Here is a 20883-nt window from a genome sequence, read left to right as displayed (position 1 = left end):
CAGGTATCATAGTCTTTCTCCAAATCAAAAAACACATCCACAGTCTGGAATTTCCACAGAAAACCATTCATGACATGGGTGGACAAATTGACGAGATGGTCAATTGCAGAATGACGCGCTTGAAATCCACACTCTGCAGTGGTTAGTAAATTGTGAGACTCAAGCCACCATGAGAGCCAAGCATGAATCATATATTCCATTACCTTGCAAACACAACTGGTGGGAGAGATGGGGTGGTATCTGGAAGAAAGGTGTTTGTCCTTACCAGGCTTAGGTATGGGTATGACAGTGGCTTCACACCAGCATCTGGGAAACATGCCCTCTGCCCAGATTTGGTTGTGCATATTAAGCTTGCCCGCAAGAAAAAGGTGTTGCAACATTTGAGTCTGAACAGTGTCTGGCCGTGGGGCAGAGGCTCAGGATGAAGTGAGAGCACACTCTAGCTCCCTCATAATAAAGGCAGCATTGTAGCATTCATGATTCTGAAAAGAGAAGGATATTGCCTGAGCCTCACCCACTCATTTCCAATGGAGGAAGGCTGGGTGATAGTGGGAAGAGCTCGAAATTTGCGCAAAATGGCAACCCAAGGTGTTGGAGACAGCAATAGGGTCCACGATGACATCGTCTGCTACTGCCAGGCTGAAAATTGGGGACTGGATCTTGGTCCTAAAGAGCTGTCGGAAATTGGTCCACAGGAGAGAGGAGGGAGTGGAACTGGTAAAAGAAATAGTGAATGAAATCCAGCTAGCTTTTTTACCATCCTGAATGGCATGACAACAGTGTTCACGCATCTGTTTATAATGAACACAGATTGCTTTTGTAGGATGATGGTTAAAAATGCGGAGAGCACACCTCCACGCTGTAAGGATGAAATTTGTAAGATAGTCCACCTGGTCATCACAACTGGGGAAATCGTGCTTATTGAAGATTGCCAGGGAGGACTAAAGCCGCCACTCGGCCTTAGTGAGCTGCCATTTGGGTGTGCACACAGGTAGGGTAGGAGTCAGCAAATGGATAGTCTGGTACCGAGTGCCACGGGTTGTGAATCCATGACAGACGGCATGGAACTCGATGACCACTAGAGGTCTCTGCAGCAGTCGCCTAGAGTCTAATGTAGGGTGCCACTGTGGGGCATGTGGTCCCAGTGGTCAATAGCGACATACCCTGTCGTGTATTTAAGCGGCTGTCTCTCACTCAATGAGGCAGTCTGGTATTCACATTGAGTCTCTTGATATCTCACCAACAGACATTGTATTTACATTGCTTGTGCTTACTTCCTGTTTACAAGTGGACGTAGTTTTGACTTTGTGAGGTTATCTCTTGTGACCCCATTGCTTAATACTCTGTTGTTGATCTTGGTGGTTTGCTTGGTTGTCCATTGTCGTGCTTGTCCTTCCATTCCAAAGGATTGGAAAAGGGCACAGGTCATCCCCGTTTTCAAGAAGGGACGTTGAACAGATGTGCAGAACTATAGACCTATATCTCTAACGTCGATCAGTTGTAGAATTTTGGAATACGTATTATGCTCGAGTGTAGTGGCTTTTCTGGAGACTGGGCATCTACTCTGCAGGAATCAGCATGGGTTTTGAAAAAGCTGGTCGTGTGAAACCCAGCTCGCACTATTCGTCCACGAGACTAAGAGGGCCATAGACACAGGTTCACAGGTAGATGCCGTGTTTCTTGACTTCTGCAAGGCATTCGATACAGTTCCCCACAGTCGTTTAATGAACAAAGTAAGAGCATATGGACTATCAGACCAATTGTGTGATTGGATTGAGGAGTTCCTAGATAACAGAATGCAGCATGTCATTCTCAATGGAGAGAAGTCTTCCGAAGTAAGAGTGATTTCAGGTGCGCCGCAGGGGAATGTCATAGGACCGTTGATATTCACAATATACATAAATGACCTGGTGGATGACATCGGAAGTTCACTGAGGCTTTTTGCAGATGATGCCATGGTGTATCGTAAGGTTGTAACAATGGAAAATTGTACTGAAATGCAGGAGGATCTGCAGCGAATTGACGCATGGTGCAGGGAATGGCAATTGAATCTCAATGTAGACAAGTGTAATGTGCTGCGAATACATAGAAAAATAGATCCCTTATCATTTAGCTACAAAATAGCAGGTCAGCAACTGGAAGCAGTTAACTCCATAAATTATCTGGGAGTACGCATTAGTAGTGATTTGAAATGGAATGATCATATAAAGTTGATTGTCGGTAAAGCAGATGCCAGACTGAGATTCATTGGAAGAATCCTAAGGAAATGCAATCTGAAAACAAAGGAAGTAGGTTACAGTACGCTTGTTCGCCCAATGCTTGAATACTGCTCAGCAGTGTGGGATCCGCACCAGGTAGGGTTGATAGAAGAGATAGAGAAGATCCAACGGAGAGCAGCGCACTTCGTTACAGGATCATTTAGTAATGGTGAAAGCGTTACGGAGATGATAGATAAACTCCAGTGGAAGACTCTGCAGGAGAGATGCTCAGTAGCTCGGTACGGGCTTTTGTTAAAGTTTCGAGAACATACCTTCGCCGAAGAGTCAAGCAATATATTGCTCCCTCCTACGTATATCTCGCGAAGAGACCATGAGGGTAGAATCAGAGAGATTTGGAGCTCACACAGAAGCATACCGACAATCCTCCTTTCCACGAACAATACGAGACTGGAATAGAAGGGAGAACTGATAGAGGTACTCAGAGTACCATCCGCCACACACCGCCAGGTGGCTTGCGGATGTAGATGTAGATGTAGATGTAGATTCCCGTTCGTCCGTTTTGTTTATTTGTGAGCCGCTCCCGTTCGGACCCAGTGCGTTTTCGTTAGCAGCAATCCCACGACCATTCCTGTTGTGGTTACAACAGAGAGCATACAGGAAATGGTCACCCAAGTAGGTTTCAGAAAGAACGGACGACTCGAGCAAGCTGGGCAGTGCAGGAGGATAGGTCCAAATGGGAACAGGTGTATGAAGAGGCAGATATGAATGTGGGTGCTCCTGTGTTAAGGTAGAAGAGGTTAAGTTAAGAAAATCAGTCAAGAGGACACCCCTCTGACAGGTTCTGGGAGAACCCCAAAGGGGATGGTGTGCATGTGCATTAAAGTCACCAAGCAGCAGAAATGGGTGAGGTAGCTGCCCAACACGCTGGAGCAAGTCTGCCCTGGTGACATTGAATGACAGAAGGATATAAATGGTACAATGGGAAAACATCAGTTGAGGAAGGAAAAGGCGAACTGTAACAGCTTGAAGATGGGTAGTCAGGGAGATGGGTTGACTATGAAGATCATGAAGACCGCTTGTCTGTGTTGGACTTCTTTGAGCCTTTCTGGTAAGCAGAGGAAAACTCAGGTATTGGTTGGCTGGAGGAACATATGAAGTCTTCACGGAAGTTCCCCCTTCTGCCCTTTCTGGCCTGCCAATTGTGTAGCAGGCGACTTTACCCCTTCAGGGGAGAGTTTGATGGCTCATTGCACAGCCAGCTGAGGGGACGATGATGCTACCTTGACACGGGGTGATTTCACAACCTCAGAGCTGAATTTGAGATTGCATGTCTGCATAGGCACGTCCTTCATGGAGCGAGATGTAGCAAGAGCAGTACTATAAGTGCCAGGTGGTAGAAGCAGGGTTTGTGAATAGCCAGTAACTTGCAAATGACTGGGTAAGGACCTTTTTCTTTTACTCGAATCTCCTAGACAGGCCATTGATTGAGATAGGGACAATCTTGAGAGGAGGAGGCTGCATGGTCGCCATTGCAGCTGATACAGTGGGGAGAAGGAGGCAGACGATCGCCCTCGTGCACATCCTTATCGTGCGTTAAACATTTGGCCAAGTGTCAACAAGACATTCGAGTGTGGTTGAAATGATGTCGCTGGTAGCAGTGCACTGAAGTTGGAATGTACGGTAGGACTGTGATAACTTCATAGCCTGATTTGAACTTGGATGGAAGACTCACTCCATCAAAGGTGAGAAAAAGAGTGCGTGTGGGCACTACGGAGGAACCTACTTTTTTTATTACTCGATGGAAGGCAACAGATCCTGATCAGAGAGGGGTATGTGTGGATTTTGACCTCAGTCAGACCGTCAAGCAGCCTGGTATAAATAACACCATGGGAAAAATTCGGAGTTCTACAGACCTCAACATGAACAAGATAGCCATGGAGAAGCAAAGGGGCAAACAGTTGTTGTGCTTGAGAATCAGAAGTAGTCACCAAAAACAAAGTGTGATTCTGCAAATGAGAGCGGGATTTCACAGGGCTGGCAATTGCATCAACACATTTCTGAATAATAAATGGATTTAACGTTATGAAGGACCGACTGTCTTTAGTATGTGAAACCACAAGGAACCGTGGTGCAGTTGGAAAGGTCTTTGAATTGAAATCCCCCATGATTTCCAGCATCTTAAATGGTGCGCTCCTTCCAACTGGGGCCCCCCTTCTCAAGGGGGCACATCTACCTTAGAAGATTGTTCACACCTATTGAACACCTCCCTGGTGCCTCAGATTGCCAACACTGAGCTCATACAGCTGCAAAACTACATAAATATGAGTCTCAACCTGCAATCATGCACAGCACCACATGCCCATGAACCCAGCTGGTGCGATGTCCGCACCTAGGCTTCCCATTGGAGTGTGTCCCTCTGTACTTTCCCCCGAATTTCTGCAATGTGATATTCAAGCACTTGTACAGTCTGGCCCACCCTAGTATCCATGCAATTGCACATTGCCTGACTGTCATAGTCTTCCATGTGTGTACCCACAAGTTTTCTGTTCTTATATTTTCTATGTGTGGAACAGCTGTGTATAATTTTGGACATTTATGATTCATCGCATGCCACTCACTGAAACCTGCATTTCTGTGAGGCTACTGTGAGCTATAGGAATTTTTACAGTCCCATGTTAATTTTTATGTAACTGTGTCCAGCTCCAATAAAGGAATGAAAAATCAAGAGTACTTCTGTGTCCTGTTTCCTCCTCCTTCTTTGTCTTTTTTTTTGTACCAACACCTGAACATACTATGTACTTTAGAGCTATGTTCCCATGTGCACAAGGTTAGTGAATAAAGAATTTACAATGCTCTAGTCCTGCAATGGTCTACCCTCTTTATATAGGCAGCTCCATAGAAAGTGAAATTAGTTAGCGATTTTTGTGCCCTTTTCTATTATCAACCTATTGTAGCTGCAAGATAGCGTTTGTAGGAACCCATTCTTGTCACATCTACTTCACTTTTCATTACCAGCTTCCACTCTTAGACCATAGTGTTAATGTACATCCTCATCTGTCTATTCCCTCCTTGTGAACTCCTGTGTCCACCTCAGTGATGGGCATGCAACCCTACAGTACACATGCAATAATTTGTGTTGCAAAAACTGATATGGGGTGGCCATGGGGTTGTGCTTTCCAATCCCATTAAAAAATTATCTTGAAATTATTTACAAAAGCCTTCCACGTGTTAGGCTGCATTATAGATTTTTTCCCCCCTTTAGTATGAGTTAGCACAGGTTGGCAAGACCTTGTATCCAGTCAAGTTATAATGCAGTGCCCAGATTCAGGCATAGAGCTCCCTTCCTTTTCAGCCAGTAGTATTCCATGATGTATGCAGTTCAGTTTTCTTGAGCCAACTCTAGGTTCTCCTGAGAAATATGATCCATTGCTGACATTTTGTTTATAGGTTTCTACACCATCAGACTAGAAGCTTCATAAACACTGTTACATGGATAGCCAAGAGGTGTGGTGTAGGCAAAAGAAGAGGGAAGGGGCAGCAGTGAGCAACTGTGACAGGCAGATACTTCTCGACAGCCCTGACCCCTGAAGAAAGTCGAACTGGTGATGAACTTGCTGTGCTGCCCGTAATATGCTGCCCATCAGCATCAATAATAAAACAAGATTTAAGAGTATGCTTTGAATGTAAGAAAAAATAAAGAGGATAGTGCATTTGAATGAAGGGAAATAATGTAGTAGCATTCAATTTTTTCTTGTGTTTCCAATTTTTGCATTCCATTTGTTTTGTATATTAATAGACCTAGTTTTAGATTTATCTGGTACACCACAAAGATCCTGGATATGTCAGATTAATGATAAAGAATTTGCAGAACAACTGGTTTAAAAATTTGTCTAGTACAGTGGAAGAAGATGTGTTGGATAAGCTTATAGTATCAACAGTAACATTAATATGAGAAATACTTCTGAAATTAGTACACAGTGAGGAATTCTGATAATTCCAAATACTTAAATTTATGTAGAATGTTGTTTCTAGTTTATTGATTTTCAAAACTGTATTAGCTTCAAAACCAGTTGGATGTGATGAGATTCGGCCGTGACATTTCCGAACATAGTATTACACAAACCTTTAATTTGAATGAAAGTAGAAATTACTGTGTGATAGGCCATAAAACATGCAACATGAAATATGGAATCTGTTGATGCAACCTGCATCTAAATGCAATGTTTGGCTGTGCTATGTAATTTTCAATTGAGCAAAACAGCACTATTCAGGGTTGAGAAAAGCAGCTATGCTTGGAAATCATTACACAAGAAGATTAGGAATTGTCATAGGAGGTGTGTGACCACTAAAGTAGGCAGAAAGTATGTCATAGACAAGGGAAAAAGTGGCATCTTGAATGTTCTAGAAAGTTGGCGTCAGGACAATTCTGACAAACCTAATGAGACATAGTTTGAGGAAAGAGAGACACATCTTGGATGCAGCAGAATGGGCACACCCATATAGCTGTATTGGGGGATACAAAATAGCCTGTCAGTAAAAATAATGTATTGATAAGAAATATATACCCAAAAATTCTCACAACAGTTGCTCACTGCTGGTTTTTTATCTCCTGTTGGTCTTGCTAGTTTATAGAGTGGAGAGCCAATTACTCAGAAGGTAGCTCCTGTAAAGGTTCCTTGAATTCTGGTATGACACACAAATCTCTTTGATTTATACTTATGTATGCCAAATTAACAGGAAGATACAGGGACTCAACCATACAGTCTGTCTCTACTTGATGAATTTGATACTCATATGCTGGCCATCAATCTCTTCCCTGGGTAATAATTTCATTCAAAGTGTATATACCCGTCAGAAGCACGAGCGCAACATCAGAACATTTGCAGTGTAAGGGAGGAAGCTGAGAGTTGCAGACTGCAGCATTGTTGAAAGTGTGACTGGTTGAACTAAACAGGTGGGTTAGCTTAAGATGGGTTCAGATTGCCCATAGCTCAGCCAGCCGCCATTGTGGAGAATTCTTTTGTTGTGTTTTGTACTTCTTATCTAATTTGTAAAAATTGGTGAAAAATTAAGAGATGAGTGAATAAGTTACAGAGTACACATCACCACTCTGAACATAAGACAATGGAACAAAGTCTGAATTTAATTTCCTTATGTTTCCAATCATGTCAAGTGATTGTGCATCCGCAAGATTCATTGTCAAATGGTTACTGTTGCCATGCGGTTGCTGCTCTCATCCTTATAAAACCATTGTACTAACCATGACATTACCAGTGCTCAGTCCACCACTATAAGAGGTAGCCAACATGGCTGGAAGTTCAAAAGATCAGCTATAGTGCCATGAGACCATGCATTCATCCAGAATAAAATCAAGATGAGAACGCCATTTGTGTCTGTATTGTTATTGTGTGAATCACAGTTCAGCTAAAACTGTTTTTTATTACCAATGAAAACCACTAGGGAGGAAATATACTGAGAAGTGTGAGTAAGAATTCCAAGATTTTTCAGGAGACCACTGGATAATGCACATTACACAATATCCTTAATGATCTCTTTGGCTGAATAAGTGCTCTATTTGCTTTAAGTGAGCGGCCCAGAAGATAATTCCATAAGTCAACAAAGTGTGAAAATATGTCAATACACTTGTCTTTAGATCAACACAATGAGCGATACTTCTGGGGGCAAAACATGCTGAACTAAGCTTCTTGATTAATTATTTATGTGTTACCTCAAATTTAGTATGTTGTGTAATTGAACCCTGAGCAGTTTTATAAACACTGCTTCATTTAGTGTATGTATCATTAACATAATAAATTGCTTGTAACTGCATAGAAGGTCTATGAGTTTTTATGAGATAAAGACTATAAACTCTTTACTGGGAGCCAATTGTAAGACTATAGCTACCTTAAGCCACTACTGGTTATGATTTTTTCTTACTTTGTATATTTTTCTACAAACTTCTCACTAGTTTGACAGTGATGATGTTATTTTTAAATAACAAATTTTATCTCAGTATACAGTTCCCCATAAATTTCACTCTAGTTAATCTAATGTAAATGGCCTCAGCTGCCAGGGACTGCCTGGAGTCATTAATTACCCTGACTGATTGCCATAGAGTTGGTGTAGTGCTATAATACAATATGTTGACTGTGCTGACTGTGTGTGCATTCATTGCCAGATAAAAAGTTATTTGATCAATATGAACTTCTTTGAAAAACACATATTAGTAAGGGTGCTGAAGTATTGCATAATGAAAAGTAAACTGCTGGAATAAAATGGTAGAATTCAAATAATGTTAGATATTTTGTCAGACTCCTTTGGCAAGCATACATTAAAACTGCCACATCAGACCTTGTTTTGATCAGGCATATATCCTAAGAACCGTCAAGATGAGTTGTATAGAGCTCAAAGTTTCCAAGTGATGACCTGTATGCAGTTACAATTATAAATGAAATATTTATCATTGTTGGCTCAGACTCACATGCTTGATATATGGAAAGTTTTCAGACGTGTGTAAACTTGTAGGCTTATGATTTTTCTGTTGTTATGTGCTACACTATCACATTCTTCCCAATTGTCTTCACGCAGATCAATTTTTACTCAAGTTTAGGTGTATATGGTCGTTTACTGTCATTCTGGAATGAGAATTTAAGGCAGTTGCAAAACATCGTAACTACAGCACTTTGTACATATTACTGAACCTTCCCAGTCATTATGTGATTCACAATTCGGGGAAAAATAATTGTGTCAACTCTTTTTTATTTCGGTTCCAGCAGATGACAATGTTCATGCATGTAATGTGAAGTACTGCTGCTTTGCACTTAGAGAATACCTTCAAACCAGTCAAGTGAATTCTGGATTGGTGGCGAAAAGTTGATAGAAAACCAAAAATACATGGTACGCAGAAGTAGTAACTAAAATATACTGAGCTGCTTCAGTTTCATCTGTGAAACGACATGTACTAAACTGCAGTACGTTTAATATTTATCAGAAATATGCCCACTAATGCAACTGGGCTAGGCCCAAAATTACGACTTATGATAACTGAAGAAAACTTCACAAGCAAAGGTCGCTAAAAAATAATTTTATTGCATGACTTAAGTTTGACAGGGTTACACTGTCACCATCGATCGAATGTTATACTTCAAAAATTTTACAACATTTTAAAAGCATAAGACCCTACGATGTCTCTGTTGAATTCGGTCATAAAACAAAATACTTTTTAAGCGGTCTTAGCTTGTGAAGTTTTGAATTATCATAGACTGTGGATCTCCCCCAGACTGACAATGCCAAGAATGTAATATATTCCACCGTATTGCTGATTATTATAACTGCTAGTCTTCAATTAAAAAAGAAAAATAATTAATATGATTGCGCCATGTTTTCCATTCATATCAATATTTTAAGACTCATTGAATGTCTTCTACCTGGATGAAAGATTTTGCCGATTGACATCGTATGATAACCATTTTGTTTGAAATACTGGGGTAATGTTGTAAAATTGCCAGCCGTCTCTCGCCAGTAGCTGTAGAAATCGTACAACCGAATACTGTCGGGGCGTCTGCTGGTCAGAAATGAATTTCGACTTGGAGCGCACAGCGCTTGCTAGGAACAGAAAATAATGAAACAGAATAAGAAAGGTTAATTATTTGATTTTAGGCTTTTGGTAAAATTAATACCTGGGCAAAGGCATGTTTGAATACGACGCTCTTTTTTGCAAGTGCGTTAATGTGGGGTGTGTGAGCATTTACATCATTATAGCAACCAAGTGCAGGACGTAAATCGTCAACAATTATAAATAGTATATTCTTCTTGACTGCTTTGCCGGTACTATTGACGATGACGAGAAAAAGCAGACACCTAACTACGGACGACATGTCTACTACACAAAGCTACTTTCGCTTGTGCTTTGTTTACTCATATCAGCTGATTTGCAGTAGCCAAGAGAAGTTATGCAACCAAAGTTATTTATGTTGTCGGACGAACAGCACTTTTTTCGCCCTCAGATGTATTTCGTGTAATACATTGCTTCATTTTTTAACGTTAAATGCATTAAAAAATGTTAATTGGTTTGTTGTGTAACAAAACTAAAAAAGTTTGTCAGCATTCGCAATGGCCTTGACGTCATAGTTTACTACAGCTGTCAGGACTGACGCAGTGGAGTGGAATGTAGCTTTATGGAAGTTGTCAAAATACAACAGATGTAGGTGAAAATGTTAGTATCTTGTGTACGCACTTTTAATATCCGGCTAAACTGTTGCACTACTAAAAAACTGAAAGATGCACTTTGTGTTTGTGTTGACAAGGGTACCATTTAGGCTTTGTTGTAGGACAGTACCTTTTGTTATGCGTCCAAATGCATTCCAAGAAGAATTCACACACACAAAAGAACTAGCAAACAAATTAATCGTACGACGTTATGAAGTATCAACATTTGTTTTTGGCTGGCGGAATTGCATTTAAAATCGTTTGTGCATTTTCAGTTGTACAATGTCTGCGGAATCTCCTCGTAAATCCGTAAACCCAGCTGGAAATGTCGTCTTGCCACAGCCAGTTAGCGACAGATCCATAATTGAAAGCGTCGCAGGATTCATCAATGAAGTTGTACCACAGGTGAAAATATGTAAAGCATATTGTGGCAAGACATAGCTCTTCAGAATTTGTGGTTTAAGTATACTAACTTTTGTATTTCCCATAGAGTTATTCAAGTTTGCCCCTGACTGAGGCTAGAGAAGTCATTACATGGGCTCGATTTGAAAATGCAGATATAAATGATCCAGCTTTGTATCCAGATTCGTCTGATGACAGGAATGGTACTCCACCACTGCTTCTTATATTGGGCTATGGAAATGGCATCCAGGTTAGTTTAAACCCAATCTAATAACATATCTTGAAATATCTATTTTTGTTGTTTGAGAGTTGTCATTACTTGGACAGTTTGTATATTGTATACTGTAGGCTATACGTGTAGAGTAGGGCCTATACAAACTATTTTATTTTGCCTCTGTTTTTGTAAAATCTTTACAATTACATTGTCCATGTTCCATATAATGTATCCATTTTTCAGTATGTTTTCCAAAAGGGAGGAAAAAATCTCAAATTTCAAACTCAGTTTTTTCTGTTCACTTATGTAGACAGATAGCTACATTGACTCTACTTGTAATTTTCTTTCATTGATACATAGTGGGGTAATCTTCAAGGTCTAAAATGTCATAGAAACAAAAGCACATTATAAATATTTACAAAAGTGAACATTTCCACTGGTGTCACACCTGGAGATATCTCAAAACTTACGTCATATGAGAGTAATAGATATTACACAATAGATGTAAAATAACAGTTTGTATCAATGTGATTATAATACCTTTACTATCACTCTTCTCAGCTGCCTTCCTTCTGTTAGGTTGGTCAGCTGTGTATTCACATACTCTACGGTGAATCACAAATGATATTTATTGGTCAATGATTGACACTTTCAGTGACACATGGTTGTAAATTTTTATTGTGAAATATTAGCAGACTATGAATTTGGTAGAGAAACAAAATAAATATGTTAGTGTTCTCATATTGGTTTTGTTTGAAATTTTTATATGATTAAGTAGTACTTATTAGTTAATCTCTTCTTCAGTGTTAAAATTTAATTGCACAAGGATTTATATACATTTCTCCCATAGAACTCCTTAATTGCAACTACCCTATTCTCTGTTATTATTGTTCTGTGTTTTGTCTGTCTCAGAATGTTTAATGTTTCATTTACATTATAGGCTTCATTAGTGTCTGAACTTCAGGTTGGGTATGTACTTGTTAGGGGTACTTTGTACCCTATCTTTAAGAGAGGTGAATCTGTTATACAGACTCTGTGTCATCTGAACTGCTTCTTGTTTAGGAAAAAAATTGCCAATCTTTGGAAAATTTTGATGTGATGATTTTTTTTTCTCTAATTTGCATGCAGTGGTAACTAGAATATTGAACTACAAATCTTTCAGTTTATAAGTTGGTTAGTGCATTTAGCCATGAATCAATGCAGTATATTTCACAGAGAGAGAACAATCTTAAATTATGTGTAACTTTTTGTCAAGAATGATAAATACTTTGGAATGTCACACTCAATTTAACCAATGAATTTTTGAATGAGTGTAGAAACTGTAGAATTGGATGTCAGTACTTAAAACTTTGTGAAATTACATTTGGTTTTCCCTTTTAATGTATATTCAAAATTTCAATAAAATCTGAAATGGTAAGGAAGGGACACTAGACCAGTTGACATTGAATGGACCAGTAGGAATGTGAATGAACTACTACAAACAGCACATTGAAACCACTATCAAAGCCAAGGTGAATATAAAGGCAAGACTTGAGTAGTATAAGTATGTAGGGTATACAGGACATATGGTCAATATTCAGGAATATAACAGGAACAAACATACAAAGCAAACAAGTCCACTAAACATAAGCTCTAAAATGTATGCCTTGAGGACTATGAGCACTTCATCTTCTGTGCTATGAAACAAATCTCTTGCTTTCCATATTTTGAGAGGTGGTGGTATGGATCAAAGCAAAGGGGGGGGGGGGGGGGGGAAGTGTCCAGTAAACAGGGGCATATCTTTGATAATGTGAGAGACATCTCTTCTACTGAGCAAGTGCTCATAGCTCTTAAGATATGTATTTTAGAGATCATATTTACTAGACTATTTTTGCATCGAATGAACATTCCTGTTATTACTCATTTATTTAATTAACCTGATCTGATTAGGGTAATCAGACCCTCTCTTACATTGGACCAGGGTTTCACACATGCAGTTGTTTTTCATAATATGACAATTTCTAGGAAATAACAATTTTAATGTGACACATAATACTGCAATGATTCGAGTGTCTGTAGAGATAATGCAAGTAAATAACACTGGCTAAGAACTAATAAAGTTAATACTGCCAGTGTGTCTACTACTGTTGCTGCTACCACTAATACTGGTGATGACACTGATGGTGGTGGTGATGATGGTAACAATAATAGTGGCAGGTATAAAAAGAATTTATGGGCCAATATAGATGTTTCCTGATAAAGTGAGTTCTGGGGAAATGAAATTTAAGGACACTGCAGCAGCTAAGAATAGTGGAGAATGAGGAATTCTATTTGCAGAGAAGAATTACAGGGGTAATGTGTGCCTACAGGGACAGTAGTAATCATTATTGTTGCTTCAGTAGACAGTCATTAACTGTCTTTTGAAGTTGGAGGTATTAAATTCAAGAATGAATGAATCAATCAATATAATATAATGTGGACAGTTATTGCAGTACCTGCTACTGAGAAGGACTTTGAGAAGTGTCTGAAAAATGGAGTTGCCGGCCATGGTGGTCTAGCGGTTCTAGGCGCTCAGTCAGGAACCGCGTGACTACTACGGTCGCAGGTTCGAATCCTGCCTCGGGCATGGATGTGTGTGATGTCCTTAGGTTAGTTACGTTTAAGTAGCTCTAAGTTCTAGGGGACGTATGGCCACAGCAGTTGAGTCCCATAGTGCTCAGAGCCATTTGTTTGAGAGATGGAGTTGGACTAAAAGAATTTTGATCTCTTGGGAATGGGTGTTTGGGCTATGTTGTTCAGAGGACAGTGATGTTGATAAGGCAACAGAGAAGACAGAGGCTATGGAAATCTCTGTGCTTGTCTGTATACAGCCAGGATAGCTGTGTGTAGGATGGTGAAATATGATGGAAGAGTCAAACATGACAGATACATTGAACACAAGCATTCACTGTGAGCTTTCTTGAGAAAGACTTTGCTGGATAAAATAACTATGATCCAAAGTTGTAAGTATAAGATTTGTACAAGTTTGTTTTTCAGGTTGAGAGGGAAGAGCTTTTTATATTTTTGTAGAAGCTGATGCCTTCTTGCACATTAAAGTTATGTGCTCAGTCCTGTTTAGGTTCTAATGTATTATTACTCCTAGATCCTTTGCTTAAGGGATTCTCGATAACTGCCTTCAGGTTGATTTGTTTCGCTCTCAGATATGACTGGGGGTTCACCGGGGGGGGGGGGGGGGGGGGAGGTCGTCATCAGAATACATGTATTATTTGTAATAGTACTATGAAGAAGAGTATATGACCTCATACTGAAACCTGAGGGACACTGATACTGTCCGTCTCTGTTGTGACTTTATGGTGTGGGACTTAATGTATTACTGGTGATGTCAGGTATGAACGAAACCATTGCACAGCAGTTACCAAGAAATTTAGGCTGCTAAGTTTGGAAAGTAAAATGTCAAAGTTGACAGTATCAAAGTCTTTGCTGAACTCTAAGAAGCACATGATAGTCTCATTTTGTGCATCTGTAGCTAGCTTCAGATCATGTGTTACCTTTATTATGGCAGATGTTGCACTGCGACATTACACAATACTGAATGGTATTTGTCTAGTACCTCAGTAATCAGAGGGTGCTATAGTAGTGTCCTGTTTGAGTAGTGTCTTATTAAGTGTCTGTTTCCAGGCCTTGGGGAAAACATTTGGGGTTTAGGAATGGTTAAAGATATCTGGTATATTGGGCAGTAGCAGATGAATAATAATCTTCTCATTTGGACTGCGATACCATTGTGTCCAGTAGATGCTGATCTGATATGCATGATAGTTTTTTTTATGCAGTTGCAGGTAGCATACTTAAGATAGAATTTTCCATGGCCACAGTCGTTTACCCTCATGAAGTAATTGTATGAGTCTCTGTTTCATTTCCTTTCATGAACCATGGACCTTGCCGTTGGTGGGGAGGCTTGTGTGCCTCAGCAAAACAGATAGCCATACCTAGGTGCAACCACAATGGAGGGGTATCTGTTGAGAGGCCAAGAGGGGCAGCAGGCTTTTCAGTAGTTGCAAGGGCAACAGTCTGGATGATTGACTGATCTGGCCTTGCAACACTAACCGAAATGGCCTTGCTGTGCTGGTACTGCGAACGGCTGAAAGCAAGGGGAAACTACAGCCATAATTTTTCCTGAGGGCATGCAGCTTTACCGTATGGGTAAATGATGATGGCATCCTCTTGGGTAAAATATTCCGGAGGTAAAATAGTCCCCCATTCGGATCTCCAGGTGGGGACTACTAAAGAGAACGTCGTTATCAGGAGAAAGAAAACTGGCATACTGTGGATCGGAGCGTGGAATGTCAGATCCCTTAATAGGGCAGGTAGGTTAGAAAACTTAAAAAGGGGAATGGATAGGTTAAAATTAGATATAGTGGGAATTTGTGAAGTTCGGTGTCAGGAGGAATAAGACTTTTGGTCAGGTGAATACAGGGTTTTAAATACAAAATCAAATAGGGGTAATGCAGGAGTAGGTTTAATAATGAATAGGAAAAAGGAATGTGGGTAGGCTACTACAAACAGTATAGTGAATGCATTATTGTGGCAAAGATAGATACGAAGCCCACGCTTACTACAGTAGTACAAGTTTATATGCCAACTAGCTCTGCAGATAACGAAGAAATTGGAGAAATGTATGATCATATAAAAGAAATTATTCAGATAGTGAAGGGTGATATAATAGTCATGGGTGATTGGAATTCGGTTGTAGGAAAAGGGAGATAAGGAAATGTAGTGGGTGAGTATGTATTGGGGCTAAGAAATGAAAGAGGAAGCCGCCTGGTAGAATTTTGCACAGAGCATAAGTTAATCATAGGTAACACTTGGTTCAAGAATCATAAAAGAAGGTTGTATACATGGAAGAACCCTGGAGATACTAAAAGGTATCAGATAGATTATATAATGGTAAGACAGAGATTTAGGAACCAGGTTTTAAATTGTAAGACATTTCCAGGGGCAGATGTGGACTCTGACCACAATCTATTGGTTATGACCTGTAGATTAAAACTGAAGAAACTGCAAAAAGGTGGGAATTTAAGGAGATGGGACTTGGATAAACTGAAAGAACCAGAGGTTGTACAGAGTTTCAGGGAGAGCACAAGGGAACAATTGACAGGAATTGGGGAAAAAAATACAGTAGAAGAAGAATGGGTAGCTCTGAGGGATGAAGTAGTGAAGGCAGCAGAGGATCAAGTAGGTAAAAAGATAATGGGCTAGATGAAGTTCTTGGGTAACAGAAGAAATATTGAATTTAATTGATGAAAGGAGAAAATATAAAAACTGCAGTAAATGAAGCTGGCGGAAACGAATACAAACATCTCAAAAATGAGATCGACAGAAAGTGCAAAATGGCTAAGCAGGGATGGCTAGAGGACAAATGTAAGGATGTAGGATCGAGTATCACTAGGGGTAAGATAGATACTGCCTACAGGAAAATTAAAGAGACCTTTGGAGAGAGGAGAAACACTTGTATGAATATCAAGAGCTCAGATGGAAACCCAGTTCTAAGCAAAGAAGGGAAAGAACCCAGTTCTAAGCAAAGAAGGGAAAGTGGAAAGGTGGAAGGAGTATATAGAGGGTCTATACAAGGGCGATGTACTTGAGGATAATATTATGGAAATGGAAGAGGATGTTGATGAAGATGAAATGGGAGATACGATACTGCGTGAAGAGTTTGACACAGCACTGAAAGACCTGAATTGAAACTAGGTCCCCAGAGTAGACAACATTCCATTAGAACTACTGACAGCCTTGGGAGAGCCAGTCCTGACAAAACTCTACCATCTGGTGAGCAAGATGTATGAAACAGGTGAAATACCCTCAGACTTCAAGAAGAATATAATAATTCTAATCTCAAAGACAGCAGGTGTTGACAGATGTGAAAATTACTGAACTATCAGTTTAATAAGTCACAGCTGCAAAATACTAACACCAATTCTTTACAGAAGAATGGAAAAACTAGTAGAAGCCAACTTCGGGGATGATCAGTTTGGATTCCATAGAAATGTTGGAACACGTGAGGGAATACTGACCCTACGACTTATCTTAGAAAATACATTAAGGAAAGGCAAACCTACGTTTCTAGCATTTGTAGACTTAGAGAAAGCTTTTGACAATGTTGACTGGAATACTCTCTTTCAAATTCTGAAGTTGGCATGGGTAAAATAAAGAGATCGAAAGACTATTTACAATTTGTACAGAAAGCAGATGGCAGTTATAAGTGTCAAGGGGTATGAAAGGGAAGCAGTGGTTGGGAAGGGAGTGAGACAGAGTTGTAGCCTCTCCCCGATGTTATTCAATCTGTATATTGAGCAAGCACTAAAGGAAACAAAAGAAAAATTCGGAGTAGGTATTAAAATCCATGGAGAAGAAATAAAAACTTTGAGGTTTGCCAATGACATTGTAATTGTGTCAGAGACAGCAAAGGACTTGGAAGAGCAGTTGAATGGAATGGACAGTGTCTTGAAGGGAGGATATAAGATGAACATCAACAAAAGAAAAACAAGGATAATGGAATGTAGTCAAATTAAGTCGGGTGATGCTGAGGGAATTAGATTAGGAAATGAGACACTTAAAGTAGTAAAGGAGTTTTGCTATTTGGGGAGGAAAATAACTGATGATGGTCGAGGTAGAGAGGATATTAAATGTAGACTGGCAATGGCAAGGAAAGTGTTTCTGAAGAAGAGAAATTTGTTAACATCGAGTATAGATTTAAGTGTCAGGAAGTCATTTTTGAAAGTATTTGTATGGAGTGTAGCCATGTATGGAAGTGAAGCATGGACGATAAATAGTTTGGACAAGAAGAGAATAGAAGCTTTGGAAATGTGGTGCTACAGAAGAATGCTGAAGATTAGAGGGGTAGATCACCTAACTAATGAGGAGGTATTGAGTAGAATTGGGGAGAAGAGGAGCTTGTGGCACAACTTGACTAGAAGAAGAGATTGGTTGGTAGCACATGTTCTGAGGCATCAAGGGATCACCAATTTAGTATTGGAGGGCAGCGTGGAGGGTAAAAATCATATAGGGAGACCAAGAGATGAATACACTAAGCAGATTCAGAAGGATGTTGGTTGCGGCAGGTACTGGGAGATGAAGAAGCTTGCACGGGATAGAGTAGCATGGAGAGCTGCATCAAACCTGTCTCAGGACTGAAGACCACAACAACAACAACAACAACAACAACAACAACAACAACAACTTTTTCATTTGCGGTTCAATTATGGTCCTGCATAATGTGAAATACAGTTTCAGTTCTTTGCTTGGGACAATGGAATCAGTTGCAGCATTTACTTTGCCTATACCTAGACCATACAATTTTTTCCATAGGACGGCTTTCAGTTTTTGTTGTCCATTAATGTATGGGCATGCTTGAGTTTAGCATTTCTCATGGCTTGAATGGCTCTGTTCATCTTCTGCTTCTAAGCAGCATGATTTTGAGGCATAGGGAGGGGTTTGGATGCTCGATGTGCAGCATCTGAGATTCATGTGACCTTTTAGTTCTACAATTTGCCAAAATGCTGCTTTCCTTCTTATTTTTCCAGTCTCTAGGGGAGCCTATTCATCGTATAGTTGAGCAAGTTCATTAGGAAACCCATGAAGTTTTTCGTTCATGTCCGAGAAGGGAACAGAAGATGACTCCCAAACTGTTTCTTGCGCCTCAATTGCAAGTTCAGTAAATTAATGTGTTTGAAGTCTCAGTATGTATTCAGTTGTAGTTTCTTTCTAAGACATTCTAGTGTGTATGTCATGAAGTGTCCGGTGGAATTTTAGGTAGAGCATATTTTTATAATTGGTAACACTTCATTTAAGACTAATGAAAGTAAGATGTTTAAGTGAAAGAGACCTATAGAAAATGACACATATTAGACAGATTATGTATTGGTAAGACAGAGTTTTTGAAACCAGATTTTAAATTTTAAAATGTTCCAAGAACAGGTGAGGATCTTGGTCATAGTTTATTCGTTGTACAGAATAAAACTGAAGAAATTGCAGAAAAAATGGAAAATTACATAGATGGTACCTGGGATTAGACAATATGTCTATGGAGGGTTTTCCTTGCAAAACACTTGTGCCAGCCATTTTAGTATCATCTATGTAGGACCTACACCTAGTAGGTTTAACAGGAAATATGAAATATGTACTAATGTTAGACAAGCAGCACGAATGGTCAAGTTTGTTTAATCATACTAGGGAAAACATCATGGAAATACTGAATATCATTAACTGGTAGACCTTCAATATAATTGTCAACTATTCTGTGAAAGCATGCTTTCAGATTTTTGAGATTCATATGAAGTGAGAAATCATGGTACTCTACGTATTACTCTGGTAGGGACAATGTAGATATGATTAGATTAATTGCAGCACTCACAGTGGTATTGAAGCCGTAATCCTTCCCGCACTCCATATGTGACTATTACAGGAAGAAACCCTAATATATCGTATAATGGATAGTACCGACTGCCATTCACTTGACAGTGGTTTGCAGTTTGTGGATGTGGAGGTAGAAGAAAACCACAGTAGCATTAACAAACTGTTGACTGAAATGGTGAAAAGAAACACAGTAATGGATAAATAGGTATATTTGAAGGATAAAATAGTGAAGATAGCAGAGGAAAAATTATGCAAAAATACAACATGCAGTAGATAACAACAATTTATGAAAAGATAGATTGCTACTCTCCAGGAGACATTGAGTCAGACAGGCAAAACGAAAAGACTGCTATACAGAAAACTTTCAGCCAGAAGACACACACACACACACACACACACACACACACACACACACACACACACACACCTGCGAGTGTGACCATTGTCTCTATGCACAGCGGCCTTTTCATATTATTGTCATTATGTCTGTCTGTGACTCATCTCCTCTGTGTAGTGAGTAGCAATGTAAAGAAAACATATCATCATCATCATCTTCTTCTTCTTCTTCTTCTTCTTCTTCTTCTTCTTCGGCCTCAGCGACCAAAGACAGTTGTAGTTTGCGTTAGAGAGAAATGTTGAAGTGCACAAGACAATAGACCCATATGAATTATTTTAGAAGATTATTGAGGAAAGGCAACTGTATATTTATAGTATTTGCTGGTTTAGAGAAATCTGTTGATACTTCTGAAATTCCTAAGGTAGCATAGACAAAATACCATGAACAGAAGGTTGTTTGGAACTTATATGGTAACCAGACTGCAGTTATAAGAGTTGAAGGACAGGAAAGAGATGTAGTGATGGGAAGGGAGTGACATAGGTTTACAACTTATACCCAATCATATTCAATGTGTATAATGCTCACCTTTTTCAAGATTTTACATAAATAATAAAAGAGAAAAATTGTATTTTGTACGTGTTGTTTTTGCTGCTTTAGAAAACATTTGACTTTAAAATTTATACTATTTTCATGCATTTTGAACTAGTTGTGGAAACCTTTTTAGCACTCCAATGTTGGTACCTATATCAGACAGATATGGACAAAGAGACATTGATTCAGTTAATTTCTCCATGACATAATTAAAGTTTTTAACTTGCCTTATGACAGCTTTCATTGTCATGATGAAGTATAATGTGGTATTGTCATTTGTTTACCCTGATTTTATCGATGACTTGGGGCAAATAAAACATTATATACCATTCGTTATTAACTGTTCTTTGATCCATTAAGGCATTTGGCATGACATGTGCAGTGTAGCCAAAGAAACAAAAAATCATTTTCTTGCAAATGCTTCACAACCAAACCATTTTCGTTGGTTTTGGTTCATCTTGGAAACACGCAAGCAGGCAGACTGTGTCTGTATGTGTGTGGATGGGTACGTGTGTGCGTAC

The 20883-nt window shown here is 39.5% G+C and overlaps 2 protein-coding genes across 6 annotated transcripts in view; one reads left to right on the top strand and one right to left on the bottom strand.

The window, feature by feature from the left end:
- LOC126356330 (iduronate 2-sulfatase) overlaps positions 1-10142 on the bottom strand; it is a 181127-nt gene extending 170985 nt beyond the window's left edge. For 2 of the 4 annotated variants that reach the window (XM_050007310.1, XM_050007311.1), the window contains exons 1-2: positions 9899-10142; positions 9647-9824 (exon numbers count right to left, since the gene is read on the bottom strand). In XM_050007310.1, coding sequence (XP_049863267.1) covers positions 9647-9824; positions 9899-10096 — 376 coding nt within the window. In that variant the 5' untranslated portion in view covers positions 10097-10142. The remainder of the gene's footprint in view (positions 1-9646; positions 9825-9898) is intronic. The other 2 variants (XM_050007309.1, XM_050007312.1) reach the window with 1 other exon arrangement.
- Positions 10119-20883, top strand: part of LOC126356329 (breast carcinoma-amplified sequence 3 homolog) — a 119357-nt gene continuing 108592 nt past the window's right edge. The window contains exons 1-3 of one of the 2 annotated variants that reach the window (XM_050007307.1): positions 10119-10422; positions 10703-10832; positions 10918-11079. In XM_050007307.1, coding sequence (XP_049863264.1) covers positions 10397-10422; positions 10703-10832; positions 10918-11079 — 318 coding nt within the window. In that variant the 5' untranslated portion in view covers positions 10119-10396. Of the gene's footprint in view, positions 10435-10702; positions 10833-10917; positions 11080-20883 lie in introns of both variants that reach the window. The other variant, XM_050007308.1, reaches the window with a different exon arrangement.

This window comes from Schistocerca gregaria, chromosome 3, assembly GCF_023897955.1.
Source record: "Schistocerca gregaria isolate iqSchGreg1 chromosome 3, iqSchGreg1.2, whole genome shotgun sequence".
NCBI classification, from domain to species: Eukaryota; Metazoa; Arthropoda; class Insecta; order Orthoptera; family Acrididae; genus Schistocerca; species Schistocerca gregaria.
The sequence above is the reverse complement of the archived record's forward strand: the minus strand, read 5'-3'. Positions and strand labels throughout refer to the sequence as shown.